This window comes from Chelonoidis abingdonii, chromosome 9 (assembly GCF_003597395.2).
Source record: "Chelonoidis abingdonii isolate Lonesome George chromosome 9, CheloAbing_2.0, whole genome shotgun sequence".
In the NCBI taxonomy this organism is placed as follows: domain Eukaryota; kingdom Metazoa; phylum Chordata; order Testudines; family Testudinidae; genus Chelonoidis; species Chelonoidis abingdonii.
In genome coordinates this window covers 73,360,303-73,386,720 of record NC_133777.1, presented here as the reverse complement: position 1 = coordinate 73,386,720, position 26,418 = coordinate 73,360,303, and the positions used below count along the sequence as shown (strand labels likewise).

At 45.2% G+C, this 26,418-nt stretch overlaps 1 protein-coding gene across 7 annotated transcripts in view; it reads right to left on the bottom strand.

Moving 5' to 3' along the window:
- The window catches only part of SV2B (synaptic vesicle glycoprotein 2B), a 769,788-nt gene that overhangs the window by 703,633 nt on the left and 39,737 nt on the right, over positions 1–26,418 (bottom strand). For 4 of the 7 annotated variants that reach the window (XR_012656569.1, XM_032783004.2, XM_032782998.2 and 1 more), the window contains exon 2: positions 3,995–4,881. Coding sequence is in view for 6 of the 7 variants with exons in the window: in XM_032783004.2 (XP_032638895.1) it covers positions 3,995–4,517 (523 nt within the window). In the remaining variant the exon portion in view is untranslated. Of the gene's footprint in view, positions 1–3,994; positions 4,882–8,420; positions 8,509–8,982; positions 9,493–17,780; positions 17,809–26,418 lie in introns of those variants that run through there. The other 3 variants (XM_032782999.2, XM_032783003.2, XM_032783000.2) reach the window with 3 other exon arrangements.

The window sequence follows — 26,418 nt, the reverse complement described above, 5'->3', positions numbered from 1 at the left end:
GTGTGAACGGGTACAGCGTTAAGTTGGTATATCGGCCATTAAACCGATTTAAAGTCGCAGTGTAGACCTGGCCTCATACTCCTGCACATCTCTGCAGGCTAAGTGTTTGCTAAGCCATTCCTAGCACAATTTCTTTTCACACCGATTTATCTCAAAGCCCTAGAATCCAAGCCGATTCCTCCTACATGCATTAAGCCTGCTGCAGGAGGGAAACCACCAACAGTTGAGACTATATTAGCCAAACCTTTTTTTATTTAAAAAAAATGTACTGATTTGAGAACCTCTTTCTATCCCACATCAACTAGTAGCAGTAGGGAAATACCTCATTGGTGTAGTCCACTTTTCTCTGCACCTCCCCTATCTGGCTCTTCACTGAGCTGCACCAGCTTCAAGTTCTGAATACAAGCTCCAAAATCTGACTCCCAAAAGAACTAGGAAAGAGATGTGGAAAACTGCAAATCCAAGTTCTAAAAAGGTGCCTTTTAACCTTAAGGAGAACTCCCACTGAGAAGGAACTAGGAGGAAAATTCAGATGAACCTGATCTGGTCTACAAGCAGTAATTGGATAAGCATGCCAAAAGTTAGCTTGCTTATCCAAAGTTCACTCTGTGAACACTGAATCAGGTAAGTATTGGGTTGGGAAAAACAGAAGAACAAGCTTCCTCATGAGACTTCTGGTACTCTCTAGCTCTGGATGGGCCAGTAATACTTCAAAGATATTTGGTGGGGACATATCAGTGCTTCTGACTCTGGTGCATGTTAGACTGAGCTCCACCAAGATAGACATTTCTAGGGTCAGATTTTTAAAATAAATGGCCCGTTGTTCAAAGGTTCTTACCACCCAACATGCTGAAAATCTGGCCAAAAGCCTCCCAATGGGAGCTGCTGAAAATCTCACGCTGAACTCTTTTGACATTTTGGCCCTAGAAAATTGAAAAAAAATTTCAGAGGATTGGTTGAGACTAATTAGCTAAATAAAGGAATAAATGTCCAGCCTCCAAGTCCAGCTGATGCACAATTACTGCAGGATTTAGGGGTGGGATTGGAGAGAGAAAGGTGGCTCTGAGCTAAGTTACACCAGCCAGAGAGGTCCTTATAAGGGCAGCTGTCTGTTCCCTTTGTACTGCCAAAGTGGCATGTGGGGGAGGGATCTGACTCAAGCTTTGAAGTTAATTTCAGTTGAGGTAAACTGGCTGGGATCATGGGCCAGGATATAATCTACAAGCCTGGGAGATTTCTCCACCACCACTATGGATGTACACACTACCCAACTATCCCACTTCAGATACTCCAATGGTTGCTTCATTTGTCTTGTAAACCTCCATTATTGTTGCCTGATTGGGTATCATTATCAGATAATTATCACGGTCAGATAAGCCTGGACTCCGCGCCTGGGAAAGTCTATACCTTATTTGGGTTAAAGTTTTCAGGAAAAAGTTATTTAATCCAAACTATTCCACTCAACTTCAACCTCAGTCAAAATAAATCTTTGTTCAATGCTCAAGGGGACAGGACAGAAGTGAAACCAAGTGGGTGTTGTTACAGGTTGACTCTTTCATCTCGTGTGGGACATTAAATTCATTCCCCAGATTTAGGAGGAATCCTGCATAGGCTACTTTTGACCTAGTACACATTAGACAACAGCTTCAGCTGAGAATCCAGTGTCCAAAGGGAAATGACTGCACAGCTTCTCTGCTCATTAGGACTTTGGGCAAAGAGACACGGTGTCTGGACAAAGAGAAGAACATTGGTGAGAAGGGCAGCAACAGGAGAGACAATGTGGCAGCTTGCAAATTGCTGTGGAGGCCTAAGATCAGCAGCTGGGGAACACTGAGGCATGGGTGGGGGGGAAGGTACATGATAAGAAAAAAGAACTACACATGCACCAAGAATAGAACTGAGCTGCAGCCACCTCTGCCTCTGGATTGAGAAAATGAAAAGCTAGTTGATGCATAAAGTTTCCTGGTTCTATGAGTGTTAAACCAGATGGAGCTATATCCTGTACTTCTTACGCAGATGAAATTCCCATTGTTTTTAGTGGACATTTTACCTGAGTCAGGAGTGCAGAACCGAGCCCTTATAGATCAGCATGTTGTTATTTCAGATAGGCCTTTCAGTCCACTTGCACTATACCAACCACAGAGGAAGCAAGAATCCTATCAGTCAAGGAGCTTTCAATTCAGAGAGACACACAATACAATGCAGGTTCATACTGAGCCGCCTAGACAAAAGTTGGACTTCCCACCAAAGCATGCAGTTTGAGGGTTGATTAATATTGACTAGACTTCATGGAAAATAAGATTTTTAGGAGAGATTTAGAAGAGGAGAATGTGATAGGGATGGAGTTGCAGGCATAAGGGGCAGCACCGAGGAAGGGACCCATGTGAAAACCTGAAGCTGTATCACCAGATGGAAAGGAAATGCACCAACTACATGCTCCATTGTTCAGTAGCACCAAGGTGACAGAGAGAGAGACAGCTCAAAACTGTTACAAATGCCTCCAATTTATACTAATGCTGACTCCAAACTCCAGCTGGTAACTCTATAAAGCTCACTGAGACTTTGCAGAATTTCTGCTATCATCACACTGAGAATGTATTTGCAGTGGAGAGGAAAGAAAGATGCAAGGAATCAGAGATATTCAGTTGTGACTGGACTGTCCTTTAGGGCGTTTAAATGAAACTCTTTCCGTTTCCCTACCGTAATCTAGCACTGGCCTCCTCATTACCCTTCAGAACACTCTGCCATTGTCAGCGTGAGAGCTGTCTTCTCTGCAGATCCTGCTATCTGAAGGAACCTTGCTGTGTCTCTCTGCATATATTCCTGATAGCCTAGCTGTAGCTTCCTTTCTGATGCACCCCTCAGTGTGGTCCAAAAGTCGAGCTGATCAGAAAACGGGGGAGAATTCTGCAGGAAAATCTGACTGTTCATCAAAAAACCCAAACCTGGACAACTTAAAAAATTCAGACTCTCAAATAATAATCATGATTATTAATAAAAAAAACAGTTGATAGCTGCCAAACATTTTTGGCCAAAACATTATTTTGGTTTTCGGTTTCCAGGTGCTCAAGGAAAGGAAACACTTCCAGAAAAAATAACATTTAGTCAAAAACAATTTTCCATCCAAAAACTGTTGCAGCAAGCCCTGCCCAAGAGTGCTCTTCTCTGCAGAGAAGCCCTGTGTCTCTTGTCTTCCTTCCTATGTCTCTCCTCATTCTCATCTATCCATTCTTCTTCAAGCCTGATCAGAAAGTTTCTCTTTCCCCCTCATTTATACACCACTCAGATACCACAGTGAAGGGCATGAGATTAGATTTGATTAGATAGGAGACTCCTGTACATAAAAAAATATGTCTAAGGGAAGCTCACTCTCCTGTGGATGGAAATGAACTAGGATGGAGGCAAACATACAGAAATGATCCTCTAGGACATAGGATCTGCTCACCCACTTAACCTGATTTAATATACAGTTAAACTGACTCATCTACATTAGGTTCCCTCAGATCTGGATGACACTGCTTTGTAAACTTCTCATTACAGTTGAGCTACTAAAAGGGTTGAAATCTAGCTCCCTGGATGCTCAGATTGGGCATGTCTCCATGCATGTTGTCCTTTACATAAGCCTAATATTTTTGTATAAATAAACCTGCTCTCTGGAAACAGCACACTAGGCTGCCTGGCAGGGGAGGTAATGCAAGTTCAGGTGCCAAGTGTGTCCTGGGCTGTGACTGCAGGAGCTGTGAATACATTCAGCGGCTGAGTATGGGCGTGCTTCTGTTATATTGCTCTTGAGAAGCCCCATTCTCATCAGCACATGGAAGGGCATGGACAGGGTCTGGAATCAGCTCCATCTAGCCATCCTCAGCCCTGCGAGAGGGAGTCAGGAGGGTAAAAATGAGAAGGATCCTGAATGAGACCGCCCTATGGAATAAGTTATGCTTGGATCCATCCCTGCTGCATAATGTCTGAAGGAAGGCTGTTCAGCGGCACTTACCTAGCATTCCTTTGTTTGAGCTGGACAAGCACATATCCTTCTCAGCACTAGGCAGAACAAAGCCAACCACAAACACCTCCACCCCATCCGCCATCAGTGCCAAGCCTAAAACAAAGAAGAGCGTCCACTGGAAGCGCCCGTGGCCACACTCCTCGATGATGTTCTCATACTGGTGGGCAAGCTGCTCCTCATCCTCCATCCGCTCGGCTATGAGCTCAGCCTTGTCTCTAAACTCATCGGCCATGGCAGGGGCTTTCTTCTTCTGTTTGCCCTTAATGTCATCTGGGTGAGGGATGCCCTGGTACTCTCCTTCATAGACCTCATCATCCTCATCATGGCCTTCCGTGGCATCGCTCTGGGCATCCTCTTCTTGGGTTGGCTCATTCCCATCATGGTAATAGCCATCTGAAGGTGCATAGTTGCCATCCTGATACCGGTAGTCATCTGACACCTGGTTCACCCCTCTAGCTATGTCCTTAGCCCCTTGATATAGATTTGCGTTGTTTCTATACCGATCAGACATTTTGAGTTTATACTTCTACACACAGTATAGCGCGGTGTGTATAATCTTGAATATATACGTGTGTTTATTTATTTGTGAAATCTCTGCTACTAGCTACATAAACCTAACTTCCTTCTGATCTGGAATTTGATGTGCAGTGCACTGAGCTAACTGTAAAATTTCAGGAGGGAGTCTCTTACAGGGTTTTTGGTAACGTTTCAGGTTTGAGCTAGACTTTGTTGACTTGCTTCTTTCAGTAGGAGGGAAGGTGTACTTGGGACTGTTGACTGGACATATGTGAGGGTTCAGGAACTTTGTACAGGAGCTAGGAAGACTTGGCAGGTTGCTCTTTTTCCTGATCCATTGTGCTGATGAAGGTCATGCCCTGAGAAAGAAAGAGAAACAGCGATGAGACAGTATTGAATTGACAGGAGACAGGCAGTGAGTGAAATAGACAACATTCCTAACACACTCTTTTCTATCTGAAGGATGCAAAAAGGAGATGGAACATTCAGAGACTGTGATTGCACCTTCTAAATGAGAGGCATGTAAAGGCTTTCATATGGGTTGGAGACCATGATTACCCTACTGAAGTCCCAACTTGTGGCTGACACTGTCTTGAATCAGAGTATGTCATTCCTAGAAGGCCGCAACATTGGTTTCCATAGAGGACATCATGGTACTGAGTGGTGCTGATTGAGCAATGCCTTGAAGTCACTAGAGGAATGTCTGTCTGCCAACTTGGAGCCCAGCCTTCATGATATTTAGGCACTCGGTGACACCTTAATGAAAGAAAAATGGAGCTTTGCTTTCTCTTTTTAAGCCAGATCGCAGATGTCATTTTATTATATGGATTTTTTAAAAAATGTATTCCCATCTGGACAAAAAGATGTGATAGATGCAGTGCATGCAGAGAGAAATTCTTCTCCCACCCACTCATGCCCCATTTATTCCATTTCGAGCAGCCCACTGGAGGAGAAGTTTTCTCAGTCAGCAACAAATGAAGTTAATATGGAATCATGACCCTCTTCGGAGAAAACGGAGTGAAGCCAAATCCTTTATAAACAACCTCAGATTTTTGACACCTGTACTCTGTTATTTTTCAAGTGGATTTCAGCCATTGGCTGTCTTGTGCCTTTTCCCATTATTACACAGAGCTGAAAACAAGGTTTTTGAAAGAAGGCGTCAATTAGTAAATAAATATACAGTACAATCATGCAATAAGAGCTACTATAGGTCAGATGTGGTATAAGACTGTTTTTCATTTTAAGTTTTCAAGTAGTAACCTAAATATGTAAAATATACATGAACCATTAACTGATGTATCTATATAATACGTAACCTGTAAGCATTATTATTTTGTGTGTGTATGTATATATACACTTATGCACACTTTGTGTGTGTGTGTGTGTGTGTGTGTGTGCACATGCACACACATACATTTGTATGGCATGCAAAGGTGATATTCAACATCACAATGCAAACTCTGAACTTCGGAATATTACTCACATCACGTGGACACTGAGCAAATGCCATAAAGCTGAAATTATGTACACACAATTCAGATGGGAAATGCAGTAAAATCAACATTATCAAATGGTCTGAAGGGAACCACTTATGTCACATGCTAGGAAAAGGTATTACGGTCCAAGTAGCATCGAAAATATTATTTGGATTAAAACAGAGTCTGCTTGTAGAGCAAGGTCTTTCTATAGTATATTGAAAAGAATTTCCTTGAGCACAAAAGGGGATCCTCCAAGCAGTTCCATGTGTTTATGCAAAGCCCTGTGATTCCTGTTGTGTTATATTTACAGCCAAATCAGGAGTTTCATGCAGAGTAAAACAACTTTTGTTCTGGTGTCCTGTAACAGATCTGCTTTCTAGCTCATCTAGAGCGCCACTCTTCAAACCTGCTTATGGAACCTACTAACTGTGGGAGGCACCAGCTTGCTGGTCATGAACACATAATCGGAAAGAGGAAGGTCCCAATATACAGTACTACAGTTACAGAACTACTGTTTCCAACAGAATTGCCATATTCCTGGTATGCCAAGCAAGATCTCCATTCAAAGCTACATTAACTTTAATCTATGATTTCCCTATAAGTGGCATTACAAGCCGTCCCAGCAGCAGGTAATAACCGCCTGGCATAGTAGGTGTGCCAATAAGACCCCTGTACCTGAGTCTCCACCAGTGCACAGGTATGTTTATACCCACTGGTCCCTGCTGACACAAGAATAGTCTCACCTCAGCCAGTCACTGGTGAACTAGTGCAGCGATAGGCAACCTATGGCATGTGTGCCAAAGGTGGCACGCGACCTGATTTTCAGTGGCATTCACACTGCCCAGGTCCTGGCCACCGGTCCGGGGGGGGGGCTCTGCATTTTAATTTAATTTTAAATGAAGTTTCTTATATATTTTAAAAACCTTATTTACTTTACATAGAACAACAGTTTAGTTATATATTATAGACTTATAGAAAGAGACCTTTTAAAAAGATTAAAATGTATGACTGCCCACAAAACCTTAAATTAGAGTGAATAAATGAAGACTCAGCACACTGTTTCTGACAGGTTGCCAACCCCTGAACTAGTGGTTTGACTCTTCCGTCTTGCAACAAACCAGGTAGTCTGTTTTAAGTGCTGATAAAAGCTTGGCCCCACATTTAGTGCTGAAGAGTACACTGTGGTGGATCATCCAGCAGGGTTATACAGTACTTGACCTACCAGTTTGCAGGCATCCTTCATTTCTAGGATTCAGTGCTATTTAGGGGATTGCGCTAGCATGGGGGTAGAAGGGAAGGAGGGAGGGATGGGAGGCTGCCTACTCCATCCACCCCAGGAAGAGGCAGAGTGCACAGAATGCTCCCTGCTACTACCTTCAAGAGCGTACACTGCTCCAAAGGGAGGAGGGAAGGAGGTGTGAGAATGGCCTTGCACACCTTCTTCATCAGCCAAGCTGGGGATGAGCAGGCTTCACTATCCTCAAGTACAAAACTCCCTGTGGCACAGTTCTTCTGGGAGCTGCCTTAGGTGCAACCAGCTCTGCACTACTCCCAGTCTGGCACAATCAAGCCATTTATAGGGGCCACTCACAGTGCAAGGAATAGACAAAATAAGAATCTTTTGGCATGAAAGAGGCCAGGATGCTGAGCTCGGTCTTTCTGCTCCTTCTAACCAACGTGTGCAGTCTGCACCGTGTGTTTCGTTAGATGTATGGCATACACATAAGCCGCTTTCTCATTATGGGTGGCGGGGTCAGTCTCTTTCCGTGGGCACTGTCAGAGCATCTGTCTTTGCTTTAGCTCCCATGACATTTGTCGCTGCAGTAAGCACATTCTCTTTCTTTTGCTGAGTCACTCCATACATTTTCTATTAGGTTAAAAAGGCAGCTGGGGCATTTTCCAGGACTGTGAAAAACCAATCAATTAAAAAAAAGAGGCAAGCCAATCAAGTCAGAAAGATCAAGCAACTCTAAAGAACGCTGCAGTAAAGAGAAGCCTTTGCATCCACTCTGGATGTGTTTATATGCAAAGTTAATACACTGACAGCCAGCAGAGGCATTTCACAGGTTATACATCTTGCATTTCATTGCTAAAGGGCCTCCAGTGTGGGTTAAAAAAATCCCCAGACTCCTTTGGAGTCTTAAAAAACCATCTCGCTTATGAAATAACCTTTTCCATTATACAAAGGTTCACTCCAAGGCTGGATATTATTCTCTTCGAGGCAGTGAGAATTTAGCTCTCTTGAGAATATTTTCTTCCAAAAAGAAGGGGGAAGGGTTTTTAAACGAGAACACTCTGTTCTGGTACAAAGAATCAGGAAGAACATTAGACCCTGCTGTTGAATTGTTCAAATGGCATTTGTTGCAGGTTTTGTTTCAAAGTGACCTCAAGTCTCAGCCTGTCAAATCAAAGAAACTGACCTGGGCAGTTGTTTCAGTTGCCACTTTCTTTTCTGGAAAGAAGATGTTGCTTCCTGCTGATTGTTGTAAAGGTGAACTGTAAAGCTTTCTTTGTAAATGAAATTAGAATAATTAATAAACTTTTCAAGAATCCAGATCAGCAACAGACTTTAACATACCAAATCGGCAACAGGCCCAAGATGCCTGAATACTATTAAAAAGCCATCCCTTTATACCAGCACCCATTGAACTCAGCAGTAAATTTTGCTACTGATGTAAATGGGAGCAGGATTGAGTCCTCAATGCGCACTGGCAATTTGGGAGTAGATTAAATATACGATGCGCCAGTATCTTCTCTGTCCTGACACTCATGGAAACCAATAACTGGTCATTTATAATTTGTTAAAATTACAAATAGATACATTTGACAACAAAAAAGCTGGAAATCATTTCCTCCTTTCCTAAGATGCCACAACATGAGCTGAGGATTGTGTGTGTCACCCAGAATCACAGGAGACAGAGGAGCATCCAGGCCATTACCCTGCCAGGTCAGGATTGTTCCCTACCGTATGGCACCACTTACCTCAAGGGCATTGTAAGGAAAGCAGGAAATTAATGCCGCTTTAGTGATATCATCAGCTGTTGAAGTGGAAATATGAACCATATAATTCAGGTCTTGGCAGGTAAAAAGCTTTTCAGTTCATATTTACTCTAGAGAATGCAGGGCTATCAGCTACACAGAGTCCGGTCTGGATGGTAGTGGCAGTGGCACCTGGGTCATTATCTTACTCAACAGCTATACAACAGTCCCTGCTTTTGCTTTCACTTTGCAGCTGGTCCACAGATTGCAGTCACACCCAGCAATTCCTGAGACAGACCCACTAACTCTAGCGGCACACACGCTCCTCTCCTGGCGCATGGAGTAATGCAGCACACACTCTTCTGGAGCAAGGAACTTCCGCTCTCTCCCTGCAGCTTGGACACCCTCTTGGGAGCAGGGAAATATCTCTCTCCCTGCAGCCTGCAAGTTGTCCTCTCTCCCACACTCTTGCTGCCTCTCTCACATTGCAGCCTGCACAGTACTCTGCTAACAACTTCACTCTGCTCGAATGTGTAGTGAGTCAGCAGTTGGCTGCATTCCCCCTATGAATCCTCCTCTGTCACATGGTACTGGCCAGGCACTTTCCTGACCAGTTACTGGTTTCCACAAATGTCAGGACAGAGAAGATACTGGCGCATCGTATATTTAATCTAATCCCAAAGTGTCAGTGTGCACTGACGACCCAATCCTACTCCCATTTACATCAGTAGCAAAAGTCACCACGGGGTTCAATGGGTGCTGGCTCTATCCCCCAGTATTCTAAGCAGCTGCTGTCAAGAGTCCTGTCAGCAGCTTCTTGTTTCACTTTGCCCCAGAGGAGGTGCTGAGCCGTGAGACTGTTCAATGGGGGAAGGAGTAGTTATCATTTCAGTAGTTTATTGACTGCTCTCAGCTTAACCAGGGCAGCCCTTCCCTTATGCCACTGGGAGTCTTTCATGTCCAGCAGCAGACACATTGTCCAAGCAAAGTTACAGGTAATTCAATCTTTTCTTTGGGACACGTCTACCAGTAACTTACCCTGCAATTGCCTAGTACTTACATGATACTTACCCTGGAATTACCCTCTGCCTCTGTACACTCTGTATTACTTACCTTTCAATTACCCCCTTGCTACTAGCTAACACATCTAGCCCTCTACCTTAGATACTTGGGTGATGAGTACTATAGAAATGCCTAAGCACTACCACACATTTAAATGCTGCTTACTTTACAATTACCCCTCTTAGCTATCCCACTTATACCCCCTCTCCTCCCAGTTACCTTCTTTAATGTCGATCTGCTCACAGGTTTTGATGGACAGGTCTGGGTTCTTCTGGCTCCGGCCACCCACTCAGCAGGGTGTATCTTCTTTATTTTTTCCTATGAATTTATTTGGTGGTGCCTCCATCCCCCTCGCTCCTTCCTGGCAAGGTTACCAGGGCAGCTTGGGAGGAAAACTCTAACCACAGGGTAATCCCCACTTACTTGCCAGATAGTTGGAGATTGCCAAGAAATAACACAGACACATACAATGCATAAAGCAGCTCCAGCGTGAGGAAGGGGTGTCTTTCCATAGTAGCCAGGAAAGATTGTGAAAGGGGAAGGGGTGTCCTATCCCCTCTCAGCTGGTGGGAGTTGAGAAAGCCGTAGGAGGCTGGGAGTTACTACTAGTAGCTTGAGCTTATTTGCTTCTGTTTTGGAACCTGGTTTTTACAATAAATTGAGCCTCAGGGACCTTGTACTTGGGATGTTATTTTCCCTCCGGTGCTGGAGCTGGGGGTGATGCGACACCCCCTGGCTTGAAGTAGTTTGCATTATATGCAGGGTTTCCAGTTTTGTTCAATGGCTCTCAGCACCCCCCCTGTAAAAATTGCTCCAACTCCCCTGCTGGCTGATGAATCTGCATTCCAGTGACCACCCCTCTGCTACACACTACTTACCCTCTAAACATACTGCACAATACCTCTCTCTCTATAGTCTATTTAGTATTTACACTCTAGGTCCCTCCCCACCAAATACTGCATACCATCCAATTATCCTGACTCTGCACAAAATGTATCCTTCATTAAATCCTGCCTCTGCATGCTATAATTTACTCTGAAATTACCCCTCCTCTACATACTACTTACTCTGCACTACATTACTGCACATCCAACAGCTACTTGTCTGTGACCAAATATTGCCTGTTTATCCTGTGAGCAAGGTACCTTCTAATTTGTACTCTGCAACTTAAAAAGTTAGCACAAGTTCTTATATATGTCACATTGATATAAGAGTAAATGATAGTAGGACCTTTTCTGGGGGCTGTCCTGTTTTCTCTAGCCTCTTATTCACCAAAGATCAGATGCTTCCCTCCCCACTTCATCATGTAGCCATAGGTTAGAGGAATAAGGTAGGTCTTGGGGTAATCCCTCTTGGCAGATTGCCAGGGAAGAAAGATTCCGGAGAGCATGGATGAAAATCGAATGGACAAGAAAAGACAAGAGATCTGTAATTTCTCTGTCCTGGGAGCAGAGGAGCTGAAAAGCGAGTGTGTGTGAGGGACTCAGAAATACTGTCATGGGATCTTTAGCAGGCACCAGCATAAACCCCAGAAACAGATGGTAGCTCAGTTTAGCATTCTGCCTGAAGGACAGCTCCTTCAGCAAAGCATCCACCTCTTCCCCGCCCCCAGAGCTGCTTTCTGCTGACAGCACTGGGAAGGAGCCCAAATCCTACAGCAGCCATAAGGACACTGCATTCGCAGAACAGGCTGTAAAACAAGCCTGGGAGGAAATTCTTCTCCTTCACTAGAAGAATAAACATAACTGTGCCATTATGTTTTTCTGATGTTCCAACCTGAATGAGAATATTAATGTGGATGCAATTAATGAATCCCTTTATATTAACCCAGGACCAGATTCTGAGAGATGCTGAGCACCCACATCTCCCATTGGACAATATCCTGGACTTCAGGGATCCTGGATTTAGAAAAGTATTATTGGGTGGTAGCAGGGGACCTAAGTGAGACTGAGTGCTATAGGTCTACATACGTGTGACAGGAAGGATGGTCCAGCTCTTGGGGACATTAGCTTGAGGGCTGAGTGGACCAGGTTCAATTTTCTACTCCTGTGTGACTTGAGCAATTCACTTAGACCCAGCTCCCCAAAGGCGTTGAAATCAAGGGGTGTTAGGCTCCAAAATACCTTTGATCTGGGGCTTAGTGTCCCTATGCCTCAGCTCCCCCTTGGTAAAATGGAGATATTAGTGCTTTGCTACCTCACAGAAGTGTTGTGAGGAGAAATGCATTATGAAGCTTGTGATCATAGACCATGAGTTATATGGGCCCATGGTGCCCGTGCTCCAACAATATTTAGCAACGTGGGCCCAGCTCCACCAATGTTTGGGGCTGTGATGCTGGCCTGGCATCCGGGGTCCCTGCTGCCACCTGGGGCTCCACTGCCAGCCCCAGCCTCGGCCTCCTTACCCCCATCCAGGTCCCCCCTCCTGGAGACATGGCTCTGTTCCCATGTGGGGGGAAGACTTGGATCCGTTCTGGGCACCACCAAAAATTATACCAACCTGGCGCCCATGCTTGTGAAATGCTCAAATGCCACAGTAATGATGGACCAGGGAACATAGACACTAAGTCCATAGATAGCAGGAGATAGTCCCTACCCAAAAGAGTTTACAGCCTAACCAGAGAAGATAAACAACCAAGGGAAGAAAGGAAGCAGTAGTGTTCGATTTCACAGCAGGGGAACACGTTCCCAGAGAGATTAAACAGTTTGCCCAGGGTCACACAGAAAGTCTGTGCCAGACCTGCAAATTGAAGCCAGATCTCCCGAGTATCAATCCAATGGCTTAACCACAAGAGCACCCTTCCCTTCTCTTTGGAGGGGCACACTCAGTAGACACATTAAAATGTCAGCTCTCTCTGAAGTAATTTTCTCTGTAATATATGGCACACGCAGCATGCTTGACAGTGTGGTAAAAAGGTTTAATTGGAACAACTCGCAGACCTGGTTTACTCCATCCCTTGAGAATAATGCAGCCAGTCCAAACCCATGATGGTAAAGTCTTCACTCCACCATTCTCTCTTCCTCTCTCTTACATTCACATACTTCTCACCTCTGTTTCAGGGGTTCTCTTCCGTATGCTGTATAGAAAAAGCTCCAGCCTACCCTGGAAGACCAGAGCACCAGCATGTGTATCTGAAGCACGCTTTCCTCTTCTCTGTTTTCTCTCTACTGAATTTGATGACTTCATACAGATTTTTATTCACTCACGTAAAAACATTTCTGCCCAAACCTGATTAATGACCTGCATCATCTTAATTTCAGGAGGGGCCTTGGGAAATGGCAAGGCTTGTGGGGGGAAACACCTCTGCTGCATAATTCTCATGAACTCCTTTGCCCGGGGAACAGGAAAGCACTGTAGAATTAACGTATATTACTTAATATTCTGAGTGATATTTCTTTTAATCTCACTTGAAACCAGTAATCTTTGGAGGACTTCCTTAATGCTTTTGGCCATTTATTTGATTTTGCTGGAAAAAAAAGAAACAGACTATTTACCCTCTTGTTTGCACTGTGATATTTTCTTTTCTGCTCACTAAGGCCATTGTTTTGTAAGTAGCCATGGCTCTGCCCTCAGCTCCACCCATGTAACCTCCTTAACTGTGGGGTGTACAACTGGATTTAAGGGCAGAATATGGTCCTGTGTAAGGATTGAGTCTAAAAGGGGCTTTACTGAAGGGAGTAGGGTACAGAAGAGACTTTTTTTTTTTCCTGGCCTTTAAGGATATATGTGTGGCCTTTCTACTTTTCTGTTTGGGAAATCTGAGGGTGACTTTTGAACAGGCAGGTTTGCATTAAAAGAAAGCCCTAGACTTTGTGCAAACACAGCACTTGGGGGGAAAAAAACCTGGTGGTTTGTAGGAAAGGCTGGTTCTACCTTTGGGAAGATAACCCCCCCCACCATCAAAGCCCACAAACCAGATTGACTCATTTTTCTGGCTAAAGATGGCCCGTAACTGGAACCTAGACTCTCGACCCCTTCAAATGTGAGTGTGTTTGGTAAAAAAGAAGTTGGATTCAAATCCTATTTTGGAACAATTTCTTGAAAGCACAGCCTGGGAGGTAACAGCACTACCAAATTTGAAGCTGATCTGGCCTCAAAAACCATGAATATTCACTGAATCCTAATCTATATCCAGCTCTGAACATGGCTTCCTCATTCATTCCTTAGTACCAGACATGGAAAGCTATGTGCATTTCCTCTACTGCCTGTAGAGAATAAACATCTATCCCTGTGTCAGCAAAGGGGAGGGTATTGCTTAAGAGAAATATGCATCACATCCTCCCTCCCAGAGACTGCATCATCTCTGCAGTCCTCCTACTCCCTGCTACCCGGAGAGCAATGGGAGTTTGGGTGAGTCCAATAATAATTGCTATTCTGTGAACAGTAGTTATGCCTGCTGGCAATAGAAAAGTATTCTAGAAAAGACAAAGGGAGTCCTACACTCTACTGGTTTAGTTGTAAGTGAATGGCACTCCCTCCTGATTGGTAAATAAGACAATACCCTCTATGTAAATGAGGCCATGCCTTAGAATATCAGGATTGGAATGGACTTCAAAAGGTCATTTCGTCCAACTCCCTACTCCAGGCAAGACTAATACCCACACAGATTTTTGGCTCTCTCAAGGATTGAACCCACCACCTTAGGTTTAGCAGGCTAATGCTTAAGCCACTGAGCTATCCCTTCTTCACATGCTCTCAACCACCTTTTGTGGACCCATGCACAAAACTCAATAGGTGCAAAATCTGCCAAAGGGCTGAGCAATATCCAAAAGGAAAATTGCTTACCTCATTTGGGTAAAAAGATTTTAGGAGGAGAAAACCAAGGTGACCACTGAAAATTCACAGATGTTTTATGGCAAGGTTTCTCAAACAGGGGTTGCTGTTCGTGCAGGGAAAGCCCCTGCAGGGCCGGGCCGGTGTGTTGACCTGCCCGTCCGCAGGTCCAGTTGATCGCGGCTCCCACTGGCCGTGGTTTGCTGCTCCGAGCCAATGGGAGCTGCTGGAAGCGGTGGCCAGTAAGTCCCTTGGCCCAGGCCACTTTCAGCAGAAAGTCACACTACATGATCACAGTGGTCCCTTCTGGTTTTACAATCTATGACTCTATGAAAACACAGAATTCTTCACAGCTGCATGAGCTATTATCATCTATGGTCCGCTACCATGGATCCAGATCTCAAGGTTCGCTTGGATTATCTCCCCCTATAGTGTTGCTACACGATTGTTTTCATTTAATTCAAGTTGAATAATAATCATATCATACAAGCCAAGGTATTTAATGCATAAGTTTGCGCTGTTAGTTACCCATTGAATGTTCCCCATAATCACCACGCATAAGGCTCCAGGTCTTGGAGTTTTACCGTTTTCAAACTCAGGTGGATTTATCACACATCAGTACTATGGTGGGAAGGGAGTTGATTGTTAATGAAACGACTTTTCTTCCTTGATTGGGTTCATAGAAGAAGCGTGATTACTGGGGGGATACGAATCAAAGGACGGTTGGTGCAGCAGGAAAGGATGGGCTTCCGAGGCATATAGAGCAACGTGGGGAATGGATACAAAGTGAACAGGGTAGCAAGATATAAGAGCAGAGACATAAAGGGGGCTACGTTTGTGTAGCACCTTGAAGGTGAGAATAAGAGGAATGAATTTGATGCAGAAGGCAGGAGGAAACCAGTGAAGAGGCTTTGAAGATGGAAGTGACATGGTCCAGAGAAGCAGGATTTTAACAGTGGTAGTCTAGATAGATTGCAAGGGAATAGGTTAGGAAAAGGAGAGATTAGGCAGGGCATGGACAGGGATTTCAGCCATAGGGGCTTTTGGCAAGGATGGATTCCTGGCCAAAATATAGAGGGAAAAGTGACAAGATCTGGAGACAGCCTGGATGTAATAACAGATGGGAAAGAGGAATTAGTAGCCTGCTGATGGGCTGAGAGTGGAGGGAAATGGAATTAGAAGACAGGGAAGGAGGATAGGGCTAAGGATACATCTCAAATAGTTAGAGGGCAAGAATCAGAGACTGGAGTGAAGGAGGCCAGGATATTTGTTGTAGGGAGGGAAGTCTCTGGACATGTGAGGAAGTGTAAAGGGGAAAATGAAAGCTCTTGGGAAATTATTGATACAGAAACAGTAGAAAGAGAAATCCTGGTAGTTTAGCAATAACATGAGCTCTAACTTCACATCTGAGTATTATATTCCCCTCCCATCCTCATTAGAACTGAGCCCTTAATCCTCACTACATCTTCAAAATCAAACTCCTGCTTGTCTTTTGTAATTGTATTTCACCTCCAGAACAAGGTGGAATAATACCCCTACCGAGGACACACAACATTTTACTAGCGCATATGTCAATGACATACATTTATAGGGACCTAGTGGGGGGAAAATCAACCCATCTGAATTGCTTAAAGTATGAAGGGATTATGCCTAGATTTTTCTAAACAGATCCCATCTCTTTGTTGTGAGTTTGCAGCCATTCGTTCCATATTTCATCCACATCATCACATGAACTGATCGCATGACACTAACGAAACAGCGGTCCTGGGATTTTCTTATACAGTGACATTGGCCCAGATCCTCAGCTGATGTAAATCAACATAACTTTGTTGAAGACAATGGAGTCATGCTGATTTTAATCAGCTAAGAATCTGTCCCATGGTTTGGAAGCACTGGTGCTTCCTGACAGAAGTTTATAGTTAAAGAGAGACAGATATTGCATAGCATATCATTTAAAAAGAGAATTCTCTTAGATTTCTCTTGACCCACTCTCAAACCCCACTAGGTCCAGAGGGGATTATGTGCTGCAGTTTCTTGCATTGGATCTAGCCAAAATCTAGGTCTAAATCATGACCTTCTAGAGATGGGCCCACATCAAAATGCCAGGTCTGAACTCCCCCAAACTTTGCATCTAGTTCAGAACTTCCCCAAATTTGACTTCTAGCTCAGGTACATGACCTTTCTCAGCGCTGTTCATGCAACTGGGTTTGATCTGTAGGAGATGGGAAACTATTTTGTCACCAATGAAAGGAATTTTTAAAAACCAAAAAATAACCATGTTGTGAGGGTCTGGCATTTATTTTGCATTGCACGTGCCTTGATGTGTGAATATGCGATGAAGTTGTGACATGACAATACAGATCTTGTCAAGACCTTTGGCCATGATTATTTTACTCATCCAATGCTCATTTTTCCTGGCTTCAGGGAGATAAAGGAGTGCTTCCCTCCACTCTCTCCAAGACTCGTGGGAAGAATGCTGCCATCAGCTCATTCTCCCAATTCCACATGAAGCAATGAACAAACATGAAGCAAAGGCATCCACTCCATCCGTCCATCAGCTCAATGTTCCCCACACCACCTCATTAAGCACAGCTCCACTCATTCGGCTTGCAGTCAGGATTAGTAATCATCACATGCACAGATTCTTCAAAGGCCACATGCAGAAGTGCAAACTGGGTATCACTGCAGTAAAACTGTACTCATTTAACATAATTGTAATCTAGTGGTCTGAAGCAACACATTATTCACCCACAAATCAGATATAAACTTTTCTTGCAGTTGTCTCTAAGAGTGTTACCAGCTGGGACCTATATTAAGAGTCTGCTTTCAGTTTTGTTGTCATAAAATTACACCCACAAATAATTCTGGCTATAATAATTGTGTCTTGGGCTTACACATTTACTGAATTTGTGGGTGCAATAAGACACAGTTTGCAGATACTTAGACATGCTATACGTTGTACTCACAATTAACAGCAGGGGAAATTATTTCCAGGAGCAAAATTGCAAAATAGGAAGCTAGTTTGAAAAAAAAATCAAGGCCATAACATGGAGGTCTTTCACAGATTTCATATTTACAAGTAAGTCCTTTGAAAATTGGGTAAGGGAAGTATCTTTTGCTGTTGTTTAAATTAAAAACATAGCATTATATTAAAAATAATAAACATAAACCTGTTACCCAAGAGACTTTGTTATTAACTTTTTTGTTATTTGATGGATGCTGTAGTACAAGCCAGAAAACACCCTATGGAACTTATTAAGTAAGCTATCTGATTCTGTGTTGTTAGCTGTGAGTTACAACTCATAAGAAAAGAAAGACATTTGAAGGTCATTGACTTCATATCCTCTAGGCAGGGAATAGTTTTCAGCACCATAGACAGCACCTAATGACTACTACCCTGTGATATAGATAGGCCAAGTAGGGTAACGCTCCGTTGTCCAATTTAAGATTGGAGATTTGCTTTGAGATGCTGCTGTGTTTCTTATTGCTTCAGAATGGTGCATCATTTCATCTATGTTACAGATTGGTTGGAGATAGTCAATGATGTATCCATGGCATATTGAGAAATTTAGCGGAAACAAGAGCTCAGGTAATTTAGTTTATTATTTAGAGAAAACATTTTAGTTCAAAATATATTGCTATAGGGTTTATTGAGTTTGGACTGTCATGTTCTTGGATAATCTGTATTTATTATTTGATACATTTTTATACTTTTTCTTGTATGTTCCCCTCCTGTGTTTAATGAGGCAATCTTGGAATTAATTCATTACAGTAACCTAGTTTCTATGAGGATAAATCACGGGGCCAGCGGACAAGTAAGCTATCCTAAGAAAGGCTGGGTCTGATCTTCAGCTGCTATAAATAGGGATAACTTCAATGAAACTATGCCAATTTATACCTGCTGAGGTTCTGGCCCTTCTATTTTGCTGCCCTTACTCATATTGCATAGTGGTAACATGTGGCAGAAGTGGTTCAATAAGGAGCAAATACAAAGCATTTAATTTGATATGAATAAACAATATGTGGGAATGCAACCGGGCGGCCTCACCCCCACAGCGCCTCCTGCTGATGACTTCAAGGAATTAGCTCAATTCCAGCTCGGAGCGCCCTCTGCAGGCCGGTGATCCACCTGTCCTTAGCTGTTTCTTGCCCCATGTCCCTCCCTGGTCTCTGGTGCCCCTTTTACTTGGGGTTCTGCCCCCCCTGGCAGTAACCCCTTTTTCTTAGGGGTTTCCCCTCCCTGGGAACCCCCTCACCCTCTATCCCCACTTTGCCTCAGTGTCTTGGCAACTGCCCAGTCATTAGCTAGCCCCACACCCTGGGGCCAAAAGACCTGCAGTATTAGCCCTCTCATTCAATCCGTACAAAGGGGTTTCGACCTGCTGCCTTGGCCTCCCTGAGTTTGCAAGCCCCTGCAACCCCAGTACTTCTGACCAATGCTTGGGTTACAGCCTGGGCTCTCCGAAGGGAGCTTCCTCAGCTCTTCGCCTTTCCCCAGTCCTGCTTTCAACACCTAGGCTACCTCCTCTGGTTTCTTCATCAGCCAGGCCCTTCTCCCTATAAACAGGGCAGAGGGAGACCCCTGTGCTCCTGCTTCTCTGCCCTATATAAGGGCCTGTTGCTCATGTTGGGGCGTGGCCCTCCAGCTGCGCCACTATCCCTAAATTCACCCAGCCCTAAAAGGCTGCTTTTCTTCTCACACCCAGCCCCTTCCCACCGTTCCTAACCCCTTCCAGGCCCGGAGCAGAGATCCACTCTGCCAACATAATAAAAACACTCCCCCTCTATAAAAACCCACCCCGGGGAATCAAGGGGGACTTCTCTGGCCTGTGCAAACCAGAGGTGTCCCGCCCAGCCGCGCCTTTCTCTCTCACTTTCTTCCCCTCGGGCCAGGTTCGTGTCACAGCACCAGGGTTATGCTGTTCAATAGAACAGTAGCTAAGAGTTAAGTTTCTTTTACCTGTAAAGGGTATACAAAGGAACCAAACAAACTGCAGAAGGACCCAATAAAACAGAACTAGGAAATTTTTTTCAACCAAAAAGTAGAGTGTGAGGCGAACTCTTGGGTGTGTGCACTTTGTTTCATGCCTGTATCGTTTTATCCTGCCTTCCCTACACGCCACACAGGCCCCAAACATCACCCAACACCCACCGACATTTCCACCGCCCCTTCCCCCTTTCCCCCCCCTTTCCCCTCCCCCTCCAACCCCCTCCCAGTTTTTAGTTTTTTTTCTCCCCCCCCCTCTTCCCTCTCAAATCCACCTGCACCACCACCACCACCCCACCGCACTCACATGTGGTTCAACTGCATCAGAGTACTGCACATGCAAATTCCGCGCCCTCCCACTTCTTTTTTCTACCCCCACCACACGCGGCCTCCTCCCCCTCGTCAAATTACAGACTACGAGTAGTTAGCTAGGTCACTTATAAGATGTTTTAAAGAGAGAATAAGAAATAATACATTGTCACCTTATTGCAGAAGAGGCAAAAGAAACAAAGATATCCAAGTTAGCAAATCATTTCCAGCAATTTTTTTTTTTTATTTGTTATTGACTGTCTTTTATTTATTTTTTTCCTCTATCCTCCGTTCTGGCCCGAGGCTCTTCTTATTTGTCACTTCTGCCCATCGTTTATGTGTTAGAACCACCATTCAGCATACAAAGTGTGAGTACAAAAAGGAAAAAAGAACAAGTAGGTTATATTTGTAAATTTACATGTATGCTTACGATGTTGACTTAGAAGATGATGATGTTTAATATTGGTATATCTTTGAATAGGACTGATCTATTCATATTTTCTTGTTAAGCAATAAGCCCATGATTTATGTCATCTTGATGCAGTGACCATGTCGATTAAGTGTTTTTTCTTTTCTTTTTTAGAACACGTTGTTGATAAATTTCCTTTTCCTAGTTAAGGCAAGGATAGGAATCTCTGTTCCAGAAGTACTGTCCTTCCAGGGGAAAGACTGGCCATGAAGTGCGGGGGAAAAGTTAAGGAAGGGGGAAAGAGAGAATAAATCAAATCTGTATCCTTGTGCTTGAGGTTTTTAGGTCTCTTTGTGGAAGGAGAAGGGACAAGGGCTTCTTGGTATTGTGATGTAAAGAACGAATTAATATTGTCCAAGTAAGCCCAGAGAGGTAAAGTCGAGGTGGAAGAGCGACGGGGAACGGAAGTGGAAGTATTTCCTTGCCCGGTAAAGATACAGAGCTTCTGCAGGTCTTGGAGGTCTACTCCAGAGGACAGTTGGGGAGGACCCAGAGAAGGGCCAAACCCTGGAAATTTTGGATGAAGTGCGCGAGTGATTAAATCCAAGCTGTAATATAGCTTGGAGGATTCATGCCCCCTATAGCACCAGTTTTGGAACGCTAAAAGGTCACGAGATTAGGGCAAGAGGTGACTATGTACAAGGCGTTCCTCTCTCTGGCCGGGCATATTTTTGGAGCCGTACCTGTGGACCTCGCCAGGACCTGCCTCACGACAGCTCAGCCCTAAAGCAACGCACGCAGGTCCTGCGGTTCCCCAGCCTCTTCCCTTCAGGTCCTGGTTTCCCCTTGGTGGTCTAAGTCCACATCGAAACCACCGGGTCATTTTTGCGCTCTCGGAGAGTATCCCCTGAGCCCATCTCCTGCTGGGCCCACCCGATCGTGCGGTCCCTCTCCTCTTGACAGCAGGCAAGGTTAGATGGTTCTGGGCCTGGCCTCCGTCGGGGTCCCCCCAACCTCCACCTTGGCCCTGGTCGCTGTTTTAGTTCCTGCGTGGCCCTTCCGGCCTCCAGGCACGTCCATCGGCCCACCCTCAAGTCTTGAGAGTGCCTCCTAATGTAGCCTGGTTTCTGGCAGCCCCAGCAACTCCCTGCCTCTTCGCTGCCTTAGCCTTCTCTTTGTGGCCTCGACTCCCTGGGTCCCCTGCCCCATGTTTCCTTGGGCCCAGACATCCCCAGAAGTGGCCGCTTGCCACATGTCCAACATACTGGCGCTGCCTGGGTTCCCGCACTCAGCAGACCGCCCCAGGGATCCGCGCCTTTCTCTTCTCTGGATGAGGCACCGCCCCAACCCAGTAGGGACAGTCCTCCTTAATGTCCGTGGTAACTAGCCTCCCAGTCCTAGACTGAACCTTACGTCCAAGCCCTGGTCCGTCCCAACCTGGACCTTAGCGCCAAAGTTTGGGGGCTTACCTGAAACTCCCCCAAGCTCACTACCAGCTTGGATATCTCTCTGCCACCAGATCAGGAATTGATGGGGCCTGATCCCCCCCTTTCCTCTCTCTGGTGTCCCCAACACTCCTTCCTTGGAGGGACAACCCAGATTCCAAATCCCTTGGATGCTAAAAGCAGGGGAAAAAATCCCTTCTCCCTCCTTCCCGGGCTTGCCAGAACCACGGTTTCTCTGCTTCCCAAGAGATAAGCGTCTCTACCCTCAGGACATTGAGATGCAAAATGCCAAACCGCTTGGCTTTGCCTTCCCCCGGCCGCTCTTTCCCTGAAAGCAATAGGAACAATAGCCCACAGCCTGGCTTTTCCCTTCCCTTGCCTCCCTAGGAAAAGAAACTCTCCACACGTTTTAAAAAAAAAGTTTAATATAAAAAAGAAAGAAAATATAAAACAAATAACTTGCATTAAGAAACTCAATACAGGCTCTTGCTTATAAGAAGATATAAAAAACAGTCGATTTTAACAGATAGCCCAATTAAACCAGTCCAACAAATCACATACAGGTAAATACACCAACAAAGATCATCATAGCCGAATTACTTTGCGTTCCCTGTACTTACAGATGTTTAGAAGAAACTTTAAGATAAGATGGAGTTAGGATGGAAACCTTGTTACTCCAAGCTGAGCAAACAACAGAAGACCCCTGTAACCCCATTCCCGCCCCTGACTTTAAACAATCCAGTTCTCTGATTGGTCCTCTGGTCAGGTGTTTGGTTACCCTTTCCAGGTAAAAGAAACTTAACCCTTACCTTACCTATCCATTTATGACAGTCCCTGTCTTAAACAGGCGTAGCATGCCCAGCTCTCAGCCGCCGGCCTCCCGGTCTCGGCTCTCCGCCTCTTCCAGCTATCTCCACCACAGCTACAGAACTCCGTCCTGAGGACGGTCACCAGGGCCCGCTGCTCCTGTACCAGCTGGCCCACTTGTTCCTGGAGGGCCTCCTGCCCTTCCCACATGTCCTGTCGGGCCTCCCAGATCCCCTGCAAATGGTCGGCCCCCTTTCTCAGGGGCGCTGACACCAGGGCCCAACCAGGGATTCCATGGGCGGCCTCCACGTAGAAGATCCCCAGTACCCCGGATCCATCATCCTCTGGATCCCCTCAGTCCAGGCAATAGTCCTCAGTCCTTGCCCTAGTCCCCTGCGTCAGGGACAGATCGCTATGCCTGCATTCTCCACCACGTGCAACCGGGCGGCCTCACCCCCGCAGCACCTCCTGCTGGTGACTTCAGGGAATTAGCTCAATTCCAGCTCAGAGTGCCCCCTGCAGGCCGATGAGCCACCTGTCCTTAGCTGCTGCTAGCCCCATGTCCCTCCCTGGGCTCTGGTGCCCCTTTTACATGGGGTTCTGCCCCCCCGGCAGTAACCCCTTTTTCTTAGGGGTTTCCCCTCCCTGGGAACCCCCTCACCCTCTATCCCCACTTTGCCTCAGTGTCTTGGCAACTGCCCAGTCATTAGCTAGCCCCACACCCTGGGGCAGACTGCAGTATTAGCCACTCATCATCGGCAAAAGGAGTTTGGACCTGCTGCCTTGGCCTACCCCTGGGTTGCACCCTGCAACCCCAGTACCTCCTGACCTAATGCTGGGTAGCAGCCTGGGGCTCTCCAGACGGGAGCTCCCTCAGCTCCTCCGCCTTTCCCCAGTCCTGCTTCACCCTAGGTACCTCCTCTGGTTTCTCAGCAGCCAGGCCCTTCTCCCTCTACAGGCAGAGGGAGACTCCCTGTGCTCCTGGCTTCTCTGCCTTATATAAGGGCCTGTTGCTCAGTTTGGGGCATGGCCCCAGCTGCTGCCACTTCCCCTAATCAGCCCAGCCTAAAAGGCTGCTCTCTCCAGCCACAGCCCCTTTCCTGGGCTGTTCTTAACCCTTTCAGGGCCGGAGCAGAGATCCACTCTGCTACAGGGAAAAAACCAGAAAAGAAACATCAAAGCTTCAATTTGATCCAAGTTGCTTGATATTGTTTAGGAAACAATAGAAAGTCATCACTTCTTTTCTTGATGGGGTGTATCATCGTACGGGAGAGCTCTGACTTTAATTTGAGCAAATGTAATGGAACCCATGTTGAGTCTAAACACCATTGTGATGGGGTGTATTAGGTCTTCTCTGCCCCCTGCTGGAGGCCCCAGCACCCTGCTATTCCCCACCCAAGAAAAAGAGACTCAGACCAGGCACCAACAAGACAGGCCTCCAGAAGGGCTAGGAGGAAATACTGACCATCCAAGAGCCAGTTAAGAAGGCTTGCCTGCTTCTTCTCAGGGCAGGCTGAGACTGGGACAGAGAAGGAGCTCCTCAGGGATAGCTCAGAACCCCAGGGCCTAGTCAGGGACTGCAGATAGGCATTGGCCTCGGAGTTTTGTTTTGTTTGTGTATTTAAAGGAGCAGACTGCCAAAGTTTAACTATTGGTCTGTGTGTAGACTGACGCCAAGCTTACAGTCACCGCTGGTGGTTTGAGGCTGGGAATACCTGCTGTACCATGCCTGGCCCCACAGGGGGTACTATGGAGTAGCCCCACCTGCCACAGTCATAAAAGGTGAATTTTTCAAAAGTAACTGACTTCGGGGTAAAAGTCCATTAGACTTTTAATGCTCCTAAGTTACTTAGGTGCTTTTGAAAAAGTAACCAATATATTGCTGGTAAAGCATTGCAATATATGGTCAATGAAAAGGACTTAAGTGATTCATGGTAGGATGTATGCTCAGAACAAATGCTTCTATAAACAGTTAAGGGTTTTGTAATATACCTCAGAACTGGAATCCCTAATGATCATGTAAATCACCTTGAAGGGATTTATCTTTCAGTCTATATAGAACTTAATACTGGCGTTATTGTTTTATTTCTTAGATTGTGTTGCTGAGGCAGTCTGAAAACAAGAATGTGATTGCCTGGAGATGGGCACTGTCTGTTTGTGGAAGTCAGGATTTATTCCACAATTGTTTCACATATGTAACATAAAATGTTTTTAAAAAGCCATAACACTTTAAGAAGCATGAGAGTGCACATGGACAGACACACACACACATACTTCATTTATCTCCAATTCACCATGGCCTCAAATGACTGATGGCATATGAGCTTCAGTATCATGTCTCTCAGCATATCCTATGAGTATAGGCATCTGCTATGAAGCTAACACTTTGGGCTGGACTCTGAACCCTCCCCACGCTGAGCACAGGTGCAAGGAATGGGTGGTGAAGGCTTCACGGAGCCATTTATGGTTCCAAGATCCACCATCACCCAGCCCTCATATACATTAGAGCATGCTGTAAATTACACCCATGGAGAATTGAAGTGGAAGATCTCTGCTCCTCCATACCTGCACTTCAACCCCTCATCTGCAACCTGACACCCCCTGCTAGCTCTACACCAGCTGAGAGTTTCTCCACTAACCATTTCCACCCAGAATCACCCACATTGGACCACCTGAGTGGCGCAAAGAGGGTGGACAGAGTAGGCCATGGAATCCAGTGCCTTGTGTACTGCACATACAAACTCTGCTTGATGCTTTGACGCATGGTCCCACTCAGAAGCAAAACCTAGCAACATGGCTCCTTTAGTAGGAAAGCATCCAAAAGACACAAAATGGACCAATACCATTTCTCCTTGAACCCTGATATACCCTGCTGTGTAAACTGCATTCAAAAGACAATTAAGAAATCACATATTTCATTTAATGTTACGGTTAATCTACTTGATGTCCTTCCATCCATACAAGTACAGTACATCAGGAACCCAATAGTCTGGTGAGTTTTCTTTGCCTCCTACACCCACGGAGCATTGGGTATGTTTTCCATTAAAACATGTGCCAGATGGATGACTAAAATGCCATCCGCTGCATGTGACAGTGACTTTCCTGGTGAAGTAACTGCAGCCTGAGTTTAAGTTTTGCTTCTCCATGTTTGTCTGAAACAGGATGACAGAAAGTTTCACGGATTGCTATGGAGATAGAATATTTTTAATCTGATATTCTAAGAGTCAGGATACTTTTAAAAGTCGAGTTGAAGACGGCATGTGCCCATGATGAGCTGGTGCAGTGCTAATCAAACAGATGAAACAAGTAACAATCATCAGTCTTCTCTAAAGAATAAACAGTTTTTCTGAGTGTAAGGACATAGAATAAGAAGGGGTGTGTTTGTGAGATAGAGCTAGGACAATACTGAGCAGTAGTAACGGTAAGACAGAGGCTTAGAGTCGTGCAAAGCTATATAAGACTACACATTAGGATGCAGGAGAAAGGCCATGAAAGGTCAAGTTGAGAAGCTGAATATGTGCAGTGAATTGAAACAGGCAGCATAAAAGCAGCTGATAAATCTGAGCAGAGCCACTTCAAGAACCAAAAGACCTCAGTGGAAAAGAAGGAGGTGAAAGGGAAAAGAACAGAATTAGGGAGGACGGAGA